At 40.2% G+C, this 20,884-nt stretch overlaps 1 protein-coding gene across 6 annotated transcripts in view; it reads left to right on the top strand.

The window, feature by feature from the left end:
- RNF13 (ring finger protein 13) overlaps positions 1 to 20,884 on the top strand; it is a 104,239-nt gene that overhangs the window by 27,408 nt on the left and 55,947 nt on the right. For all 6 annotated transcript variants that reach the window (XM_077825705.1, XM_077825704.1, XM_077825707.1 and 3 more), the window contains one exon: positions 2,269 to 2,394. In XM_077825705.1, coding sequence (XP_077681831.1) covers positions 2,269 to 2,394 — 126 coding nt within the window. The remainder of the gene's footprint in view (positions 1 to 2,268; positions 2,395 to 20,884) is intronic.

Raw genomic sequence — 20,884 nt, 5'->3', positions numbered from 1 at the left:
GTTGACAAAACGAACAGCAGTGTCTACACTGAGGCTTTGTCACTTTAACTTTGTTGCAAAAAGCTTTACGCCTCTCATTGAGGTAGTTTTATTTTGTCGGCTAAACAGCAGAGGTTTGCCGCCAAAAGTAGTTTTGTGGTGTGTACACCTCTCCTGTTTTGTTGGCAAAAGGCAGCTTACTTTCCCCCTTAGAAACAGAAGGCCTGCAGCTATGGAAAGTTACAAAATGAAAGTAAAGTAGAACCTTTTAATGTCCTTATATTAACATTCAAGATCTCCACTATGCTAAAAAGGCATTAGCTTGGCTGACTGTCTGGTATTGCTCTACTATTGATTGCCTAGTGTTACCCTTCTTCTGCCTTGTCCAACAGGCAAACAACATTTTATACTGCTTTAATGATCTTGTACATATCATATGGTGAAGCATTATTAATTAAAACCAATTAAAAAAAATTGTCAGACTGGCTTGCCCAGTAAGGTGTAGTCTTGACAATTCATGGATTGAATAACAAAAAAAAAAAATCCACTCAGTACGTTCAAATTATTCATGTTTCAAACAATTCCAGGCACTTTCATTATGTCTTGCTAAGCTTCAGGCTTAAACTTCCTTGTTACCATTAGGAGACATTCAACCTTCATATTTAGGATATAAGGCTGCAAAAAGACAATTTTTAAAAAATTGATTTTTGACATCTGATATAAAAATTATCTTACAATAGTTTTTTTTTAAGTTTTGGACAACATATTCAAGCCTGCATGTCTAAAATTAGGTGCCTAAATCTGTATTAAGGCAGCAAAATAAGCAACCTGCTTCCTCAGAGGTACAAAGTACTTGCAACTCCTAGTGATGTCGAGAAGCAGTAAATACTAAGCACTTCTGAAAATCAATCCTGAAGCATTTCAAATTCAACACCCAACAATAATTCTGGATTATTTAACACATTTGAAAAATGTTGATTATGATTCTGAACCTGACACTTTCCCTATAAGGAAATCAAATTAAGATACAGCTCCAATTAGATAGAGCTCAGATGGCATCAGTGCCACTGACTTTTTCCACCACCCTTTCAAATACCAGAAGTTCAGGAATGCCAAAATATTGTATTGTATAATGAAAAAAAATCTGTTAGGGCCCAGTTGTTTTCTCTGCTTGATAAGTTCAGGGGACCTAAAGTGGATGAAAATGGTGTATGGGTCACACAAATGAGCTGAAGCAGTTCTGAGGTATATTCCCACTTCCACTGATACTTGGGAAGACCCTCTTCAGATACTCCATGGGATCAAATCTCCATGTTAAGAGTAAAGTGCCAGAGATAGGGTTAAGGTTGCTCTCCAGAACATCTTCCACCTTTGACTGACTTGCAGTGTGAGGTATGCATAGCATTTCTTTCACCATTATCTTATGTTGCTTCCCTGTCAGCATTGTGAAACCTTCTCATGAAGTAATAGTCTCTGGGTAGCAGCCAACATGGAACCATGGCAGCTCAAAGAGGGATTAGGGAGTAGTGCCAGGACATTCAACCACTATAAACATGTCTCTGTCCTTGCCAAGGTCCTAAAAACTTCAGGATTTTTCAGTGGATCTTAGAGCATCTGCAGATTAAGAGGGTCACACCCAATCTATGTCCCATGGTGGTGTGCAAACCCAACCTTATGGTGGGACAATCGAAAAAATGCCCCAGGAGTCAACATTCATGGAATTTCCTGGTCCTTTTATGATTTTTCCCTCTTGTGGGGGATGTTATGGCCCTTATCACTGCAAACCTTGTAAAAACCTTGCACGTGTAAATGCAAATCTAGTAAGTACTTTCACAAGTATAGAGATGTTCCTCGCCTTCCCTCTTTGGTAGTGCTTGTTGGCTTAGTGTGCCTGTGGTTCTGTTAATTACAGTGAGCAGCCTTAAAAAATTCATCTTGATAATGTTACTGTGCTATGTGCAGTGTTTCCCATACTGAACTATAGATACGCTAGAAATACTGAAAATTCTGAAGTGACATTAGGAACTAGTGTAAGCCAACAGGAAAATTAAGGGCAACTAATGTATATATTCAGTTTGACTTTGTGTTTTCTCTGTAACCCCAAGCAGCACTTTGATATTAAAGATCCTATGTAAATAAATAAAATGATATACAATGTAAAATTCACAGTGATACAAGATTGAGCTCCAGGAATTTGCTTGGCTTTCTTTTGAAAGTATGATTTTTCCCTAGCACTTGTGTTGTGTCACACAGAGCTAGAACTGATAGTATGCTGTCACTTTGTTTCAGGGCTTCCTAATAAATTCAAAACCAGAGAATGCATGTGAACCCATAGCACCTCCACCACTGGAAGACAACTTCTCTCATGCTTTCATTGTGTTAATCAGAAGACTTGACTGCAACTTTGATGTTAAGGTAGGCCTCTTTCATTTTAAAGGTTTGTAAAATTTAAAGCGGCTGGTATTTCTGAATGATGGCCATAGTTAATGTCAAAAAGGGCTCTCCCTGACACATGAAATGAAAGAGTCGCATAATCTAGAGGCAGGCTACAGTAATCATAGATGTTGGTTAATTTGTGGCTTTTCACTTATAATATTAAACTTCATGTTATTTTATGCACCGTTTGTTCAGGAAGTAACATCTATAGCCAGTAAGGATTGACAAATCTAAAGTGAAAGGCTCTCCATTTGTGAGGTTGGAAAGTTAGAGACTAGAATTATTTGTTTTGGTGAATATCTAGCTTTGATATTTATTACTTTGATAGAGTGAAAATGGGCCCACTATATGGGGCAACAAGGACATGCTAGCCTCTTGGGCCTTCTCGGCCCTACCAAAAATGGTTCATGTAATTTGCCACTGATTTTCATAGGATAAAACAGGGTTCAGGCATTTTTACCACCATGTGGTTTGTTCAGAGCATGGTTATGTGATACAGTAGTTGAAACTCCTGAACTCTGTCCACAGTATAGTTTCCACTGTTGCTAGTGCTGGCAATGAATTGTGGTCCTATATTTACTAGTATAGAGGCAGGCTTTCTGTCTTGCAACCTGGCTCTGTACCAGACTGAGACTTCCACAAGAACTTCACAGGTTTAATATAAAATCTTGCCCCCTTCTGTGTATATGTTGTAGTAGGGGCAGAAGGTAGATATAGCCACTTCCTTCTCATCCCTATGCAGCTTCAGGACAAGATTACAAGAACATTATATTGGGGGAACAAGCTACTGCTTTTACTAGTATGTTACAACCTCAAGGGGATGTGATCTGCTAGCTTGGGGAAGGCAGGCCCCAGGTTCCTGGATGCATGCTGCAGTATGCAGTACTAGCTGCTTATGTGTTCTACTCCTTTTTGGAGCAGCAGCAAGGACACTCAAGAACATATTTTTCCCCCTGGCCACCCTGAGTGATCCTGCCCTGAGCTGAAGAGAAGATTCTAGTGCTGAATGTATCATCAGACCCACCATGCCATTTGCCTTTACATCACTCCTAGGAGTTAGAGCAGAATTTAGTCCTTAATACCTACATTCTTACATGCTGTAAGAATTGGTGAAAAATTAAGCAACTGGTTAAAGTGTGGTGTAAGACAAAGGGGCATCATGATGTTCTTAAATTGGACCTTAAGAATGGCAAACAAGTTGGAGAAAAATGGTGGGGGCTGGAGCACCCACTGGCAGTCCCCCTACCAGCAGCCCCATCACCCCCCATCACCTGCCCGCCGCAATCAGCTCTTTTGTGGCGTACAAAAGGATAATGGGGAGAGGGGAGAGGAGCAAGGATGTGGCGCGCTCGGGGGTGGGGGCTGAACAGGGCGGGAAGAAATGGGGCTAGGGGGGCAGGGGGTCGAGCACCCCCTGGCACAATGGAAAGTCTGCGCCTATGCGTTGGAGGGTGTGATGTTGGGTGATCTGGAGTGAAGCTCCTTAGCTTACACAGATGACATTGTATAAATGGTAAACATGTTTGAATTAATGATACTCTTCGCTACCTCTGTAAATTGGTGTAGTCAGCTTGGACTTACAACCACTTCATCATCTTGGCATTTATTTTGTCTTGGAAAAGGGACAATAGATAAAGTATTGAAATGCAACAGTGAAGTCTCAGAACAAGTAAAATCTTGTGTACCTAGGAAGCTTGATAAGTGCCAATAGTTCCAGCAACAATGTGGTTAAAAGAAGATGTGCTGATAAAAATAGCACGTTTGGTATCAAAGTGAAAATTTATCAAACCAGTGTACTAACAGTATTACTCTGTGGTGTAGAAGCAGTTGCATTAAATGAAAACAGACATCAGAAGGCCGGAGGCAGTAGAGATGAGAGTTATTCAGAAGATGTCAGGTGTAAAGCGGAATGATTTTAAGACAAAGTTAGAAGGAGAGTAGGATGTGAAGTCAGCATAAGGGATTAACTGCATTCAAAAACATTACAATAGTGGGGACGCTATAGAAGACAAACAGATGATAGGATATTAAAAGAGATTGTGTGAAAACAACCAAGACAGTCAGATCTAGAGGCTGATCACTGACTAGATAATGAGACGTACACAGGAACATGACCTGGCTGGGTATAATGAAGGAATAAACCATGACCAGGAATGAATGGTGACATCATGCTGCTCTGTGTCTGAAAAGATGCTTTGATGAGAAGACTTTTACATTTTATTGGTGTAATAAAAGTAAAAATGTGCATTAAGACTGTTACTAAATTTAGTTGAGCAAACTGTTTTCTGTGGTTACATGTATGCAGCTTCCATTGCAGTCAGTGGGCCAGATCTTGGTCCCACTGGAGTCCATGTGTGTTTTGCCATTGTGTTCTACATGATAATAATTTGGTCAAGTGAGTGTTTTTGCATGCATATATAGGGCAGAATTTGTTCTTGTAAGTACCACTGTACTTATGTCACTGGTAAAATTGCTACCTAATCTTTAAGTATGTATTTAGCAAAGAGAAGGTATTTATCGCAGGATAGTCAGATACTTTTCAACATTTATATTGAGTTCTTGATTGTGGTTTCATTATCACGTGTTTTCACAAGCAGTAACTAACCTCATTTAAATGGATTTCTGTACTGGTGTTGAGATACGCTGTGCTAAACCCTAGAGGCAATAAGGGGGGCTCCATAGTTACTAAAAAGTTATCAGGAGATTTGAGGATATGGCAGAAACAACTAGAGATTAATAACAGAACATTTTGCCAGTTATTGTTGAAATCTGTAATTCTACTGCAACTGGGATGTAATGTTGAAACGAGTCAGTGAATTTATGGCCCTTTTTAAAAAAAAATGCTATTCTGTATTTGCAGACAGATGGTAAAAATTGTGTGTTACTTTTTCTCCATTTAATCCATGTCTTCCCCATCCCTCTTATTCTCTTGCCACCAGTAGACACAGCAACTGCTAAGAGTCATCTTGCTAGTTATAACTATAGCCTTTTGTGCAGGCGTTCCCAAACTTTTTCATAGTATGGACCATGTCTTAATAGAGAGATTTTCTCATCGACCTCAAGTCATCCTTCTGTTCACCATTGTGCAGACCACCCACCTCTTCATTTGCTACTGCATGACAATTATCTTTGACACCTAAATAACTTTACTCCAATATTTGCAGTATTCAGGATATTTGCTATAGTAAATATAGGGAAATGCATTGGAATATTGCCTCTGCCTACTTGTTTTCAGCTGCTTCTTCAGGACTCCAAACTCTTCTTTGCAATCCTGAAGATGCAATGAGAGCCAACACAATTTTTTAAATATGTTGCCTATAATTTCTAATCTCACACAAAATGGAGCAAAAATTCTTTTTAAGGAAGAATGTTCATGGATGGCAATGCCCTAAGTAATGGTTTAATTCCTCCACAATGAGTGCACAGAATTGGTTGCAGATCAGCAAACTGAGAAGCCTATACTCAAGCAAGAGTCCATATACTTCAGGAATTGGCAACTACGTTGTGTCATCCTCTCCCCACCTCCCAGTCCTTTGGGGCATTAGGGTGTTGTTAAGCTGCAGGAGCCCAGCAGAAGTGGTATGGAGCATTCTATTTGTGTAGGTAAACATAGGCAGAATGATAGGTAGCAGGGTAATCTTTGCTATGCTTGATTTAGAAAGGAGGATGGATGGATGGATGATTTCAAGCCCTAACAGGACCATTGTGAGAGTCTTATCTGGCCCTCTGTATAACACAAACTATAGAACTTGCCCCAAAATAATTCCTACAGTATATGTCTTTAAGAAAAACATTCAATCTTCATTTAAAAAATTGTCAGTGACTGAGACTCCATCACAACCCTTGGTAAATTGTTCCAATGGTTAGTTACTCTCACTGCTAAAAATTTACACCTTATTTCCAATATGAATTTGTCTAGCTTCAACCTCCACCCATTGGATCATGTTATACCTTTCTCTGCTAGATTGAAGAGAAACCCATTATTAAATATTTGTTCCTGTAGTGGTTTATCAGCAGGGATTCCTCACCCTCCAGGTCCGTAGAAGGCCACTCCGCCTCTGTTCATCGCCTACTGTGGGGAATTAATGGGGCGACAGTAGTCTACAGCTGGGTCTATAGCGCGGGCCTGTGGTCAGGGGCTGAGCAACAAACACAGTCAGGGAGCCCAGGCTCTTAGTCAGGACGGGGCACTGAGAGTCTACAGCTCAGGCCTGTGTTCTGGGTTGAGCAGCAACGGGTTCAGGCATCCTAGCTCCAGTGGATGGCTGACAAACACTGGCTGCTCAGCCTAGAGAGGGGGAGACCACCACCCCAGGATTGGGGTGGCAGGGGGGACATAGGCCCACCCACTCCACTGTGTCTCAGCCCAGGGCCCAAACAGTGAAAGAGGGGTCTGCTACTGGGTGAGCAGGGATCCTGACCACAACACACTGACTGGATTTACGGCAACAACGCAGCTGGACTAGGGACAGCTGTCCCTGGACAACATCCTAACTCCCCTTCAGGTTGTACCTGGGTTTGTAGAGGGTTGTCCAGATTGTCCAGGTAGAAGGTCTGCGGTAGTCCTGATAACTTCTCCAAAGACAGGTCGGCGTATGGCTCCAGCCAGTTCTCAGCTCCACAGCAGTCTCCCAGCCCAGGAGCAAGCAGGAGGCATCTGGCTCCTCCAGCAGCTGCAGCCCAACTGAGCTCCCAGACCCACCTTTTATACTTCCTGTCCTTCCCATGACTTCCGGTGGGAGGGGTAAATCCAGCCTGGCTTCACCCACCAGAGTTCAATGAGGGACTCCTCACTCTCCAGGTCCATGGGAGGCCACTCCAGCTCATTACAGTTCCCCATAAAGATAGTTATAGACTGTAATCAAGTCACTTCTTAACCTTCTCTTTAAGCTAAATAGATTGTGACGCTCAAGGAGTCCAATAAGGCCTGGTTTCTAACCCTTTAATTATTCTTGTGGCTCTTCTGTGAACCGCTTCCAATTTATCAACATCCTTCTTGAATTGTGGACATTAGAACTGGACACAGTATTCCAGCCACAGTTGCATCAGTGCCAAATACAGAAGTAGGAGCGTCTCCACCTTTCCCACTACCACTCACGCTTATTGCCACAGACTAGTAGTTGGCATACATGGATGACAAGGCCCAGATTTATTCTGTTAGGACCAAATCCTGTAGCCACAAAAGTCAGTGGCAAAACTCCCAGGGATTACAGTGGGACCAGAATCCGGCCCTTGAATAATAAACAAGGGAGACTGTTTTCTGCCTGGGCAGAAAAAAATCTGGGGTTCAGAGCTAACACAAGGAGAAGAGTTTTGAGTGCTGGTGCAATGCAATCATGATGGAGAGGACTAAAAAAGAAAAAATTGCATTAGGTATTTGTATTGTAATAGTAAAAACTATTGTCAAAGCATTAAAAGTGCAGCTGAGCTAGTACACAGAGTCAGACAAAGTGCTTAGTACCTGCAGAGAGCCCACAAATCCCATCAACTTCGGCTGTGGACTACACTGCTCAAAATTTAGCTTGTTAAGTTTACGAAAGGCAAAATCTGCAAACATTTACTGTTGAAAACTCTAAGTGTCTGCACTTCTTTTAAATAGATATTTGAAAATGAATATACATCAGTGTAACATTAGTGGAAATCAACTAATGTACTCCGTTTTGAAACTGTGTGGTTTACAGTTAAAATGATTGCTTTGTCATCTGCAGATAAGTTTGACTTGTTCATTTTCAGGAGCTCATTAAGGCAAAGATTTTTCTCTTCATTCCTCCTGTTGCCGGCACCCAGTGCCAAGAGGCAAAACAACAGCAGGGTTTGGTTCGCTACCCGATGTGCTTCACCCAATAATCACAACGGGGTGGAGAAGCAGAAAAGTTTATTTGAAGCTTCGAAAAGGTACAGGGAGAATAGAATCTCAAATCCTGTACACAGAGCAGGAAGTTACACAGGCTTTTATACATCCTTTCTTCAGCATACTTATCCAATAGCAAGCTGCCCTAAGTATCCATATAGCCAGCCAATCCAGTTACCAGCTAGTTCCCTTGTTTTTTGTATCATTTGTTAAACTATACATAAAGCTGCTTTATTCAGCATTTTTCTTCCATATCTGCCCTGTTTGGCCTTGTTTAGTTTCAGGCAGTCTGACTCTGCAACATATTGTTGCAGATCCTCAGCATAACTGTTGTGAGTGCCTCCAGGCGGGGGGGCCAAGGACACTTGGGCCTAGTATGCAGAGCTGCTGCGAGCGCCTCCAGGCGGTGGGGGGGGCCCAAGGATACTTGGGCCTAGTGCGAGGAGGCTTCATCGATACTCGTGGTCTTCCAACCCCTCGAGTTACCTAGTGGCCATGCCCCAGTGTCCCCAACACTCCAAAACATCTTAATTGTACTGACAGGTTTCAGAGTAGCAGCCATGTTAGTCTGTATTCGCAAAAAGAAAAGAAGTACTTGTGGCACCTTAGAGACTAACAAATTTATTTGAGCATAAGCTTTCGTGCGATGAAGTGAGCTGTAGCTCATGAAAGCTTATGCTCAAATAAATTTGTTAGTCTCTAAGGTGCCACAAGTACTCCTTTTCTTAATTGTACTGGTATGTGAAGCCCTATTATAGCAAAATCTGTTAGTGATTATTTTAAAATCTTTTGATATAAAACATTTACTGTGGTTCTGTTATTCTGTTGCCTTCCACTATATCCCAGGACCATGAACAACATTATAGATAACAGTGATTGGTGGCATGTGTTTTCATAGATGCCACACTTTAAACTTTTCCTTTACAGCACCCATTCTGACCTGTAATTATGGATGCAAAAGTGTAATTTGTGATGTGATATACAATATTTAAACACAAGTGTACGTTCTCTATTCAGTACATCCTGGGCCTGTTTTGGTGTTCACATTTTAGACATGAATCAGAAGGAGACCACCTTTCATTTAGGGAAAATGTTCTTCCATGGCAAAAGAATTTTTTTTCAGAAAGTTGCAGTGCCTTAGTGCGGTACTGAATTGCACTCTTTGCTTTTGTTGGTGAACATTATTAACATTATGATAGATTGTACTCGGTCAATATATTTTCTGCCTTCCACTCTCCTTTTTTTTTAAAAGCCTCTTTCAAAATGGCAAGTCATAGATCAATGGAAATATCAAAGTTTGTCATGGAAGTTTTAAAGGAACACTTATAGGAATGCTTTGAGATGGAATAATTTCATGTAACCTAATCTAGTATGATCTTCAACCAGTAGATAGGTGTCTCTCATGCCTTGTTTCGGAACAGGTGGCATTTTGATTCTGACAGATAATCTTGTCTTAGTAATGAAATCTTTAGACGCTACTGCATGTCTTAAGATTTTTGTTGGCAAAAAAATAGTAGCATTCATTTGCAGTTCCACACCCCATACTCTTACCTACTGCTGCTTTATTTTTGTGTTTTTAAAAGGTTGTCTGGTTTTCTTTCAAGAATCTTATAAACAATATATTGAAGAAGTTGTTCAGAGCTATTCTCCTCAAGAGGTCAATAAAGGTTACAGTCAAAGGTTTTGTTCATTGACCTTTTCAGATTCCTTTTACATTTGGCTGCCCATGGAATGGATTCTTCAGTCTTTGCTATTTTTAACATCCGTTTCTTTTGCTAAGGTGTAGGTGGCCATCTTGTCTGAAGATTGTACTAGTAACCAGAATAAAGTCTGATTTACTAACTTCTGTAACCTGTCCTGTGCAATGACTTAAATTCCATGCTAAGTTTTATTTGGTTTGAAACACCAGGGCTAATCTTGTATGGATCTACATTGGTATGTATACATATAGACACAGTCCAGTCTACAGTTGTATCTGTCTCACCACTGGCTATTAATTTTATTGTATGTATTATTTCGGTTATGGTTACTTACATAGGTAGACTTATTTATTTACCCTGCTATCTGGTACAATCTTATTACCTGGGATCCTAAAGTTTCCAGTGTTCAGACTGGCCCTAATCCTCAGCTATTCCACACTGGTGCTTAACAGGAACAGGGAGGCTGCAAAGGTGGTTTTTGTTCTTTAAATCATCTCTGTGGTCCTCACATTCTGGAACTTCAATATCAATTAAAGCAACCTGAGGGCTTCTCTATCTTATATATAGGCCCTAGAATGCAGAGAATACTCAAAGTACAGTGTACTCCCACCCCCCTCCTCTCCTTTCCTTTCCCTATCCCTGACATGCTTCCTGTAGTTGGAGTGGTCCTGCTTTAGAGCTGCTCCAGCAGCTCCTACATTGTACGGAAGCCCCTTTATGCAGAAGATATTCCCCAGGAACTGTTTCCTCCCTGATTTAAAAACCCTGTTTTGTTTCCAGATTGGTATAGAGGCTTAGCACTGCAGAGAGATGGGGCCACTGTCTTTAAGATCACATGGATCGGTCCCAGAATCTTTTATATTTTGTTTACATTCTTTCTCTGAGCAGTATCAATGGATTGTCATATTTCCATATCTGGTACCGAAACACGTATGTTGATCCAACAGACTGCAGCTGCTCCCACTAAACTGCATGATCATCTTTCCAGTATTGAGACTTGGAAGTCTGATGATTTTCTTACTGAATCTGGCAGGACTGAACTGTTATTTATAAGCCCCTTTAAGTTCAGGTAATTATTTGGCTTCCTTGGTTAGTTCCATGGGGTAGTAATAGAGTTTCATTCTCCTTATTTTCAAAGTTGATAATTTTCTATTGTGAACCTCTCTTTTAGACTCACATTAGCTAGAGCATCTGTCAAAGCTTGATCCCTGTTCTTCCAGTGAAGGAATGTTGTTGATATTCAGTGAAGCATTGATCCTCCAAGCAGCAGGGAATACTAATTTCACTGTGATAGCTTCCCTGTCAACCATCTTGTTGTAAGACTGCACAGCCTGCCTGTCTCACTGAGAAAGTGACAAGGCCCCAAACTGAGTGAGAAGGTAACAGATAGGGACAGCACAGGAGAATTTGAACTGAGTGGAGCTAGGCACTGAGAAGGTATAGGCTCTTAATGTAATTGTTAATAGGTTGCTAGACTGACAAACTAAAACCTCTATAGTAGTAATAATGTTTTTTCCTGAAAAATTAATAGACCAAAAATTTAAAATGTTAACTGTCTACTCAGAGTTAAAAACCAGTCTTATTATGAAGGTGGAAGACTAGCAGCAGGTTAATTAGGGATTGGAGTTGTACAGAGTCGTGTACAGAATGTACAACTAGGTGCTTTGCAGCGAAGTGGTGTACGTATGCATCTGGTGCAAGCAGATCACAGCCCTCAGTGCCCATGTACAGCATCTTGAGTTCAAAGTTACTGAAGACACAGAATTGGACTGAACTGTTTATACACCATGACAGATCCTAGTGAATGCCCTTCTGGGCCACCCACTAGGACTGCTGTGAGGAGAATCCAAGCTTCTGTGCTCTGGATTCCCTGGAGTGTTTCATGCTTCTGGAGCCTGAATGGAGTCCAGCAAGTGCCCCAAGCTTGGGGTCGCTAGATTTGGCAGCTCCTCTCCAGAGTATTGGAACCCACTGTCCAGTTGCCTCCTCTCTCCCCACCCCCAGATGGGCACAGTGCTGACCCTTTGGAAGCCCCAGTACTCAGATAAACCACTTTCTTAGAACTCCACCCCAAAGGTGAGAAGCTTTTGATTTAGTTTAACTCACTCAGGAGACACACACACACTTTGTTCAGCCTTTTAAAAAGAACTTTGTGCTATTTATATTTAATTATGTAGAGGACAGGAGAATTTAGATCACAGAAACAATAAAACGGATAAATGCAATGTCCATCACTAGCTAACTCTTCACTGAGGAGTCCTTAGGAGGGCAGGGGTCACCTGTGTTTTGGCAAGCAGACAGGGTCCTCTATCTTTATTCCTACTCTGCCCCTACAGCACATCCCTCATCTTAATCTAGTTCAAAAAACAGCTGTCCCAGTCTCTTCCCGTGAGTCCTTTTGTAGGTTCTTGCTGCTTTTGCTCAGCCCTTTAGGAGAAATGGGAAACTACCAAACTCCCCTCCCTATAGACAACAGGAGGGAAGTCTCTTTATCCAGGTAGAGCAAAACTATTATCCCAGGGTGTTTTACTTTAAGTGCTGATCATTCACCATTGTCTAGGGCCTGGCAGAGCCATGACACATCCCTGCTAACTCATGGTGGATCCACATGCATATACAGCTTTCCATGACATGGTAATTTCCTGATACAATTGTCATAAAATCCTCCAAAATGCAGAAGTGGTAGACACAGAACCCTCAATTCATCATAGATATAGCCTATAAAGATAGTTTAGAGCAAGCCCACCTACAAATTGACTTCTCAGATCCTCTAGTTGAAAAAGCCAGTCTCATGCTGGAAAGGGCACCTATGTGGAATGGAGAGAGACACCTTCTTAGACAGGACTTTCCTTCTGACAGAGCTAGTGAAGACTGATAATTCCTCACACACAGTGGCTCCAGAGGATTGAATTACAGTACAGAGACAGACAAGCTGTAATGAGTGGCGAGTTGATGTTCAGAAATATAGACAATGGGTATGTGGTTACTGTGCAAACTGCATGATGACTTACTTGCTAGGTACAAACATCAGAATGAGACCTAGTGGAAGGGGAAGATTATTCCACAGCTGCCTGCTGTAAGGTTCTCACACCTTTCTCTGAAGCACTGGATACTGGCCACTATAGGAGAGTGGATACTGGACTATTTGGATCTTGGATCTGATCCAGTCTGCTAATTCCTATGCTGTTATGATTATGTACACACCAAATTTAAAAAACTAAAACTTACTCCAGGTTACAACATAAAATCACACATCTGAGCAAGATTTTTAATGGCTAAAAATCCCTATTTTTCATGTTCTACTTACTGCAGAAGTCTGAATGAATTTTCTTTAAAGATTTTTTTAATTCATTTCTGGTTCAGAAATTTCAGCCTAAAACAGATTCTTTGGGAGAGTTTTTAGCTCACTGACATTAGGAGCCAAGAATTAACATGCCATTCCACCCATAATACTTTGCTCTGCCTAAGCCATATTTAAAAAGCGCTTGTGTCCTTCCAATCTCATCTTATTTCCTTTGTTCAAGCTATCCAATAGACATGGGCCCTCCCCTGACTTGGTCTGCTATGCTTCCCAACTCTCTTTCAAGTCCTCCCTTAATTACGCTTATTTTAAAAGGCCTATAAAACCTAGCCCTCCCTGACAAAAGTGTACTTTTTTAAAAAAAAAAGTAGAAACTCCAGAACAATTAAGCCCCACCCCCGCAAATAAACAATAAAAAACAACCTACAGATACATGCTAAAATTCACTGTTCATTCATTTTTGCTTTATATTGCATCCCTTCCCCAATCCTTTATCTGTACGTTGCAAATTTTTTATGACAGGAATCGTGTTTGATTACTTATCTGCAAAGTGCTTAACACATTGGCGCTACATAATACAATTTTATTAGTAGTATAATCTTTAATCTGAAATTATCTAAATTCAGTTTAAACAATTTATCCCAATTTTAAGGAGTCCAGCGTTGGATTTTTTTTTTGTTTTTTAAAGAGAGTTATTTATAGGTTTGTTTTGATCTACCTTCATAGTTTTAAAGGAGTCTTTTCTTTAAGCATACTCATAATTCAGATTAAATTATATGATATGAATTAAAAACAAAATATACATTCAAAAAAATCTGTGACAAATATGGGATTTTTCAGCCCCTGCATCGTGTAGGTCTCATCTTAGAATTTCACAGTTGTGTGCAATAATGGAAGAAAATTGCTGTTACTCATTTCCTTTTCTTAGTAAGTGTGTTGAAGAGGGAAGAGAGAGTTTTAGCAATGGAAGTGACAAGATGTTTTTCTATTTGGAATCCAGTATCATGGCCTGTGAATCTCCCAAATGATTTGATGCCTATGGAAGCAAGGACTGCAAAAATGCAATTGCCAGTTTCCTTTAGGATAGATAATTGTTATGACAAATAGTACAGTAAGGTTATCCTCTTGTAATGAAGGAGGCACTGATTTGGTTTTATACCCCCCACTCTATTTGGCCCATATTCTGCCGTCAGTTTCAGTTACACATTGGAAATCCAGAATACCATTTATTGCAGTGGAATTATTCTGGATTTACCTGGGGGTAACAGGGCAGAATTTGGCCAGGTGTGCTTTGGAAATACACAACTAGCCTTGTGCATTTTGCATGCTAACCAGCAATGACAGGAACAACCAGCAATGTTTGATACAGCACTTGGGCATGTAGAATGTCCACTGGAGTTGTGTGTAGGGCATTCAGACATTACATAGAAACAGCTATTGATGAGGAAATATTACTGATTTTGATGGGTGATCACTCGTTACCGAGTATGATCATCTTCCATGGGAGTTATGGGTCCTCAGGTGGCTAATAAGGCTAATCCTTGAACCACAAGTTCTAGTGCAGTGAGGGCAGATGTTTTCAGACTCCGCAGAAGTCTGTTGACCATGACTGGAAGCCAGTCTCTCCTCACTTCTGTGCCTCTTATCCTCTTCAGCTTGTCTGCGAGCAAGTTCAAAATGCAGGGGACCATCACGTAGGACTTCACTTCATTTTAAGCAATCCTTGGCAAGTGTCTCCCAAGTGTCAATGTCAATATTACACTTTTTTAGGTTGTCCTTCAGTAAATTCTTATAACGCTTCCGTTGTGCACCCACATGACAGTACCCTTCTTTCAGCTGAGAGAACAGGACCTGTTTTGGGAGGCAGTGGTCTGGCATTTGGACAATGTGACCAGTCCAGCGGAATTGTTGACGGATGATCATTGCCTCGATACTGGTGGTCTTTGCCTCTTCCAGGACACTAATAATGGTGTGCCTGTCTTCCCATTTTATCTTCAGAATCTTTGTACAATATCGTTTCTTAACACACAATTTTGTGCATTTCTATGAATTTGCTGGGCAGCTATAGCCAAAGAATATTGGCAGCTGTTTTGGGAGCATTTTCAGAATGATTTACAGTATTCAGTTCGTAAGTTGTATTTATTCTAGAGATGAATGAATGCTAAAAATGGAATTCAAAATCTTCAGTTATGGCTTGTGTGTTCTTGGGAAGAGAAGCTTGTGCTCTGTTTTCAAGAGTGATGGGGTTAAAGAAATGTCTTACATGCCACCTGCATGACAAAAAGATTTGTTCCATGATCTTGGTAATATAAAAAAAGTTCAAACTTTAAGATTCTGATAATCACATTTTTTAATTTTATGTCTATAACAAGGGAGCACAGACATGATAAATAACTGTACATATTCCTAGCTTTGTATTTTGGCTTTTCGCTTTCTCAGGGGGATGGCATTTTATAAATAAAGCATTATTCTTGAAAAGGATTCTGCGGTTTTCTGAAAATTGAACTTGTCTCCTTCAACTTACCATTGACCTCGTACTGGATCTCGAGCACCCTGAATAACAGAAGATCAATGGGAGTTAGTTGGAAGAACTGAGTACCTTGAAGGCACTCAATACTTTAAAAGGTTCAGGCTTTGAATGTTTTGACATGTTACTCAAAACTGGAGATGAGGCCAGATAAAGAGCAGCCTTCTTAGCCTGTATTACCAAGTAGCTTTTTCTGCCAAGTATGGTATGGAATCCTGGGGCAGATCTACTGTGTCAGAAAGCAGTTGCAATATGCTTCTCTAGAAAATTCCATTGCTTTTGAGACTCAATTTATATTAAAATGTGCAACTGAAGCACTTTAAAATTATTTCACTGATTAGAGTGGGTTCACACTTGGGCAGTTGTAGATCACTTAGATATTGTTAGTGCATTTCCAATTAAAAGTACCAGGAAAGGGAAGTGCCAAGTTGAATATTAGGCTATTAAGTTTCAGAATGGATTTTCCTTCTGTGCGTTTTACATTCCTATCGGTTACTGATCTGTGTCAACAGTTAAAACTATTTCTGTGATTTTATGGGTGAGTCAGATCCTCACTGTAAACTGGCATAGTTCCATTGGCTTCAATGGAGCTGCACCAATTTACACCAGCTGGAGGGTCTGTCCCCTTCTGTTTCTGCCTGTATCTTCTGTACATATGCCATGGCAAAGGCCTCTAGTAGGAATAAATTAGGTTAGCAAAAGAAATTTTGGATTTTCCATCTTTGCCAACACTGTTTTAGTATGAGGTAAGTCTGTATACTGTGGATCTGATTTATGAATGTGGAAGCGATCATTCCCCTCTATTCAACACTGGTGAGGCCTCATCTGGAAAACTGTGTCCAGTTTTGGGCCCCACACTACAAGAAGGATGTGGAAAAATTGGAAAGCGTCCAGCGGAGGGCAACAAAAATTATTAGGGGCTGGAACACATGACTTATGAGGAGAGGCTCAGGGAACTGGGATTGTTTAGTCTGCAGAAGAGAAGAATGAAGGGGGATTTGATAGCTGCTTTCAACTACCTGAAAGGGGGTTCCAAAGAGGATGGCTCTAGACTGTTCTCAGTGGTAGCAGATGACAGAACAAGGAGTAATGGTCTTAAGTTGCAGTGAGGGAGGTTTAGGTTGGCTATTTGGAAAAACTTTTTCGCTAGGAGAAGTGGTGAAGCACTGGAATGCATTACCTAGGGAGGTGGTGGAATCTCCTTTCTTTGAGGTTTTTAAGGTCAGGCTTGACAAAGCCCTGGCTAGGATGATTTAGTTGGGGATTGGTTCTGCTTTGAGCAGGGGGTTGGACTAGATGACCTCCTGAGGTCCCTTCCAACCCTGATATTCTATGATTCTAAGCTGCTCTCAAATGTCAAATTTGCATGCCCACTTGATCTTTTTAAAAGAATAAAATTATATTTATTTGCAAACATTTGTTTGCTGTTAACTGTGTCAAAACAGTATATTCTCAAGATCTTTTGAATTAATTCAAACATTCAACTTCCCAACTGTCAGATGTACCTTGGAATCTGCCAAAATTAAGAACAGTCTTATTTATTTATAATTTAAAAAAAAAAACAGCTCAGTGGGTATGAGCATGTCTCCCTCTTGAGGCTGGCCTTAACTATAATGCTCTGCTGCTATGAATAATAGCCTGGATTAATATTCCATGCATCCATATAACTGCATGATTATAACACTGAAAATTATATGCATTTTGCAATCCCCTTACTGCAGGAGGGGTACAGTATCTGCAAATCTGACTTCATCTAGTTGTCTTTGCTTCGTACTAAAAGAGAGACTGGTTTTGTATTAGTTGGTGAACTCTAACTTAGTATCCAGCATATGTCTCCTCCTGGCTCACACCTCTTTATCAGCCTGATTGTTTCAATCTTCAAATGAATGCCATATCTAGTCATTGCTGTTAAATATTTATTTTTGTAAAAGGCTAAGAAGTTGAGTGGGGTGGGAAATTGTTTCCTGTTCTGGGAAAATATTTGAGATTTGGGAAAATTTTTCTATCCCAAATCATGACAAAAAGTCAATCTCAATTTTTCATTTAAATGACATACTGAAGAAATAATGTGCATTCTGGTCAGTCAAAATGTTTTGTTTGATAATTTCAAAATGTTGCATTTTGACTGTTTTTGTTTTAAAATTTTAGCCAATTTAAAGTAAATAATTTTGAAATGGAAGCTAGAATTTTAATTCAAAAATGTCAAAAGTTTTCAGTTGTTTTATGCAGTGTTGTAGTCCTCTTGAACCCAAGATATTAGAGAGACAAAAGTGGGTAAGGTAATATCTTTTATTGGCTGAAGAAGAGGTGAACACAAGATCAAAATCTTGTGTCTGACTAACAGAAGTTGGTCCAGACACGCTTTCAAACTTATCTTTTGAATATGAGCTGAATATAAGAGGCAACACAGCCATGCCGTTGTAAAGTACATAGTGTAGACATAGCCTTAGTCAACATAGGTGGTGTCTGTTATGTTGCTACAGTAGCACAGTTGCAGCATTGTAGCTGTGCTGCTGTGTAGACATAATCTTAGTTAAACGGGCAAAACTCTTGCATGTAAATTAAGCCTAGGTTTCTTGACATGGTGATAAAGTTTTAATTTCCCAAGAGGGTGTGTCCAGATTGACTCTTTGCTCTTATTTGTACTTGGAGGTATTTTCCCCCTTTATTTGGCAGAAGAGTCACACACTACAAAGAAAATTAACACATCACTATACTTTCTCTTCCAAAACTTTTCACATTTGTTACCCAGTATAACATGCACTACATCACTGCTGTTTTCACCAAGGCCTAGGTGCCTTTTACAGATGATTACCTTCAAAATGAAATTAAGCATCTGATGATAGCAGAAGTGATTATTGTGACTGCTGTATATTCCCATATCACAAGCATTATTCCTGATCTACTGTAGGACTAAACATCTACAATATAAGTCATCTAAAGAAAAACTCATACAAAGTGTTGACATTTCTATGCTGCTTGCTGCGTTTTAGAATCTATCATTGAAATCAGTGTGGCAAGATTTAGGTTAATAATTGTTTAAGTCAGGAATATAAAAAGCAAATGATTATTCAAGATACAGATAGGCTGGTGTGTAAAGAGTGATTAATATATAGACTAATATAGCCTCCATTTTATTTCTAGTCCATTTTGCTCTTTGTAGTACTATTGTAGCCGTGTTGGTCCCATGATATTAGAGAGAAAGTGGGTGAGGTAATAGCTTTTACTGGACCAACTTCTGTTAATGAAAGACAAGCTTTTATGTTTACAGAATACTGTGTAAGCTCAGAATCTTGTCTCTCACCAACAGAAGTTGTTGCAGTAAAAGCTATTACCTCACCCACCTTGTCTTTTTGCTGGTCAGCCATTTTGCTCTTTCTTTCCCACTGTATGCATACCTCACTGTAGTGAGCCTTCAAGAGGAATCCGCATGAATCAGGTCTTTCTAGGATTGATCATTTGCTCAGCATCCTTCTTGAAAAAAGATGCAGGCTGGAAGCATTTTAATCTCCATTGTTATAGTGCTTTCCCTTTCTTCTTTTACTTCCCGTTTTCTTCCTTTTGTCCTCCTTTTCTCTTACTTCCCCACTGCTTCTCTCTCCCCTCTCACTTACAACCTGGCCTCTGTCTGCTACACCCACTAATGCACTGTCAGGCCATACTGAGGAGGTGGATGCAATGCTACCTATCATCAAGGTAGAAGTACTGCAGCACTTCCTTTTCCTGACTGTCTGGTGCTTCACCATAGCGTACCGGCCCATCATGTATATTCCGGAAGTCAACAGCCCCTGCAGCCTTCCCACACGATCTAATTGTTATATTTCTGATGCATTTTGCTTTTTTATGATTTTGCACTAGCAAATCTGTGAAACATTTCGTAATTGCCAAATGCCTAACATATTAGTACCTCTTTCCCCTTGCCTTAATAAAGGTAGTTTATTTCATACATTATGTTTCCTCTGAGTAAAGAATTCCATCTTAATTTGTTTTGTGCCTAGCAATATCCCTTTTTTTCTTGTATTTAACACTTGTTCAAATAGCCCTTGAACATCCATCTTCTGTCCTCTTAAGAGTTTAATACCGCAGTAAAGTCCCCTCTCTTTCTTGTTTTCCAAAGAATGCCAGTTTACTGTAACAGTACACTCTGATCTTGATGCAGGTTGACATTTCAAGTTTCCTTATGGATTTCTGTCCAGTGTCCAACCATACTGCGTCCTGCCCACACACATGTAATCTCTTTTGTTTTAAGTCCCTAATACCTTCGCTGTCTGTCACTTATAACTAGAGCCTTCCTGTTTGGGGCCTAATTCACTGGAATAATTGAGGGTGGTTTTTGATTACAAGATCAGACTGAAGGGGGAGTGTCACAAAAAAAGTGCATTGTGTATGTGGGGGGAGATCGTTTTGCAGTGTACTGTATTTGTATTACTCACATCTGTGGTTTAAAGCATAATACCTTCTTCCACTGTGACTTGGATACTATGGGCAGTCACCTCTCCCACCAGCACATCACTAGTTCTAGGAGCCATAGTTTGGGCTCAAGTTTGCTGACAGTGTATTTTAGCAGATTCCAGTTGCTTTCCTTCAATATGACAAAAAACTCAATTAACTGATGTTTAATTTTCATGCTACACATTTGTGCATTTCACACTTAGGTTTTTTTTTTAATGTGTCCTATCATTGAATAGGTAATGGAATCAAAGGTTATGACAGTTACTATGACATTCTAGCTTCTCTGTAGTTTAACCTAATATAGATGTACCTGGTCAGATGGATTCAGGAAAGTCATGGAGCATTCTCAGGACCTTCACAGGAAAAGCCTTTGTTGCTAAGCTACCATAAAGCAACTGTGAAAGAGGAGGTGGGAGGGCTAGAGCTGCTATCTGACTATAAGTCTGCTGGGAATTCTGCAGAACTATAACAGCTGTCCAGATGCAGTCTAAAGAACACCAGGAAAGGCTGTTGGAGTACAAGGAGCTCTTGACCTGAAGTTGCTGAAATTCAATTTCAGGGGTGGGAACAAATAGTAGGAATCTGAGTCTAAGGCTGATCTCTATCAGGATGTTGACCAGAGGAATCCTAGGGTAAAT

This window comes from Eretmochelys imbricata, chromosome 9 (genome assembly GCF_965152235.1).
Source record: "Eretmochelys imbricata isolate rEreImb1 chromosome 9, rEreImb1.hap1, whole genome shotgun sequence".
Classification (NCBI taxonomy): domain Eukaryota; kingdom Metazoa; phylum Chordata; order Testudines; family Cheloniidae; genus Eretmochelys; species Eretmochelys imbricata.
This window is presented reverse-complemented; position numbering and strand designations above follow the sequence as displayed.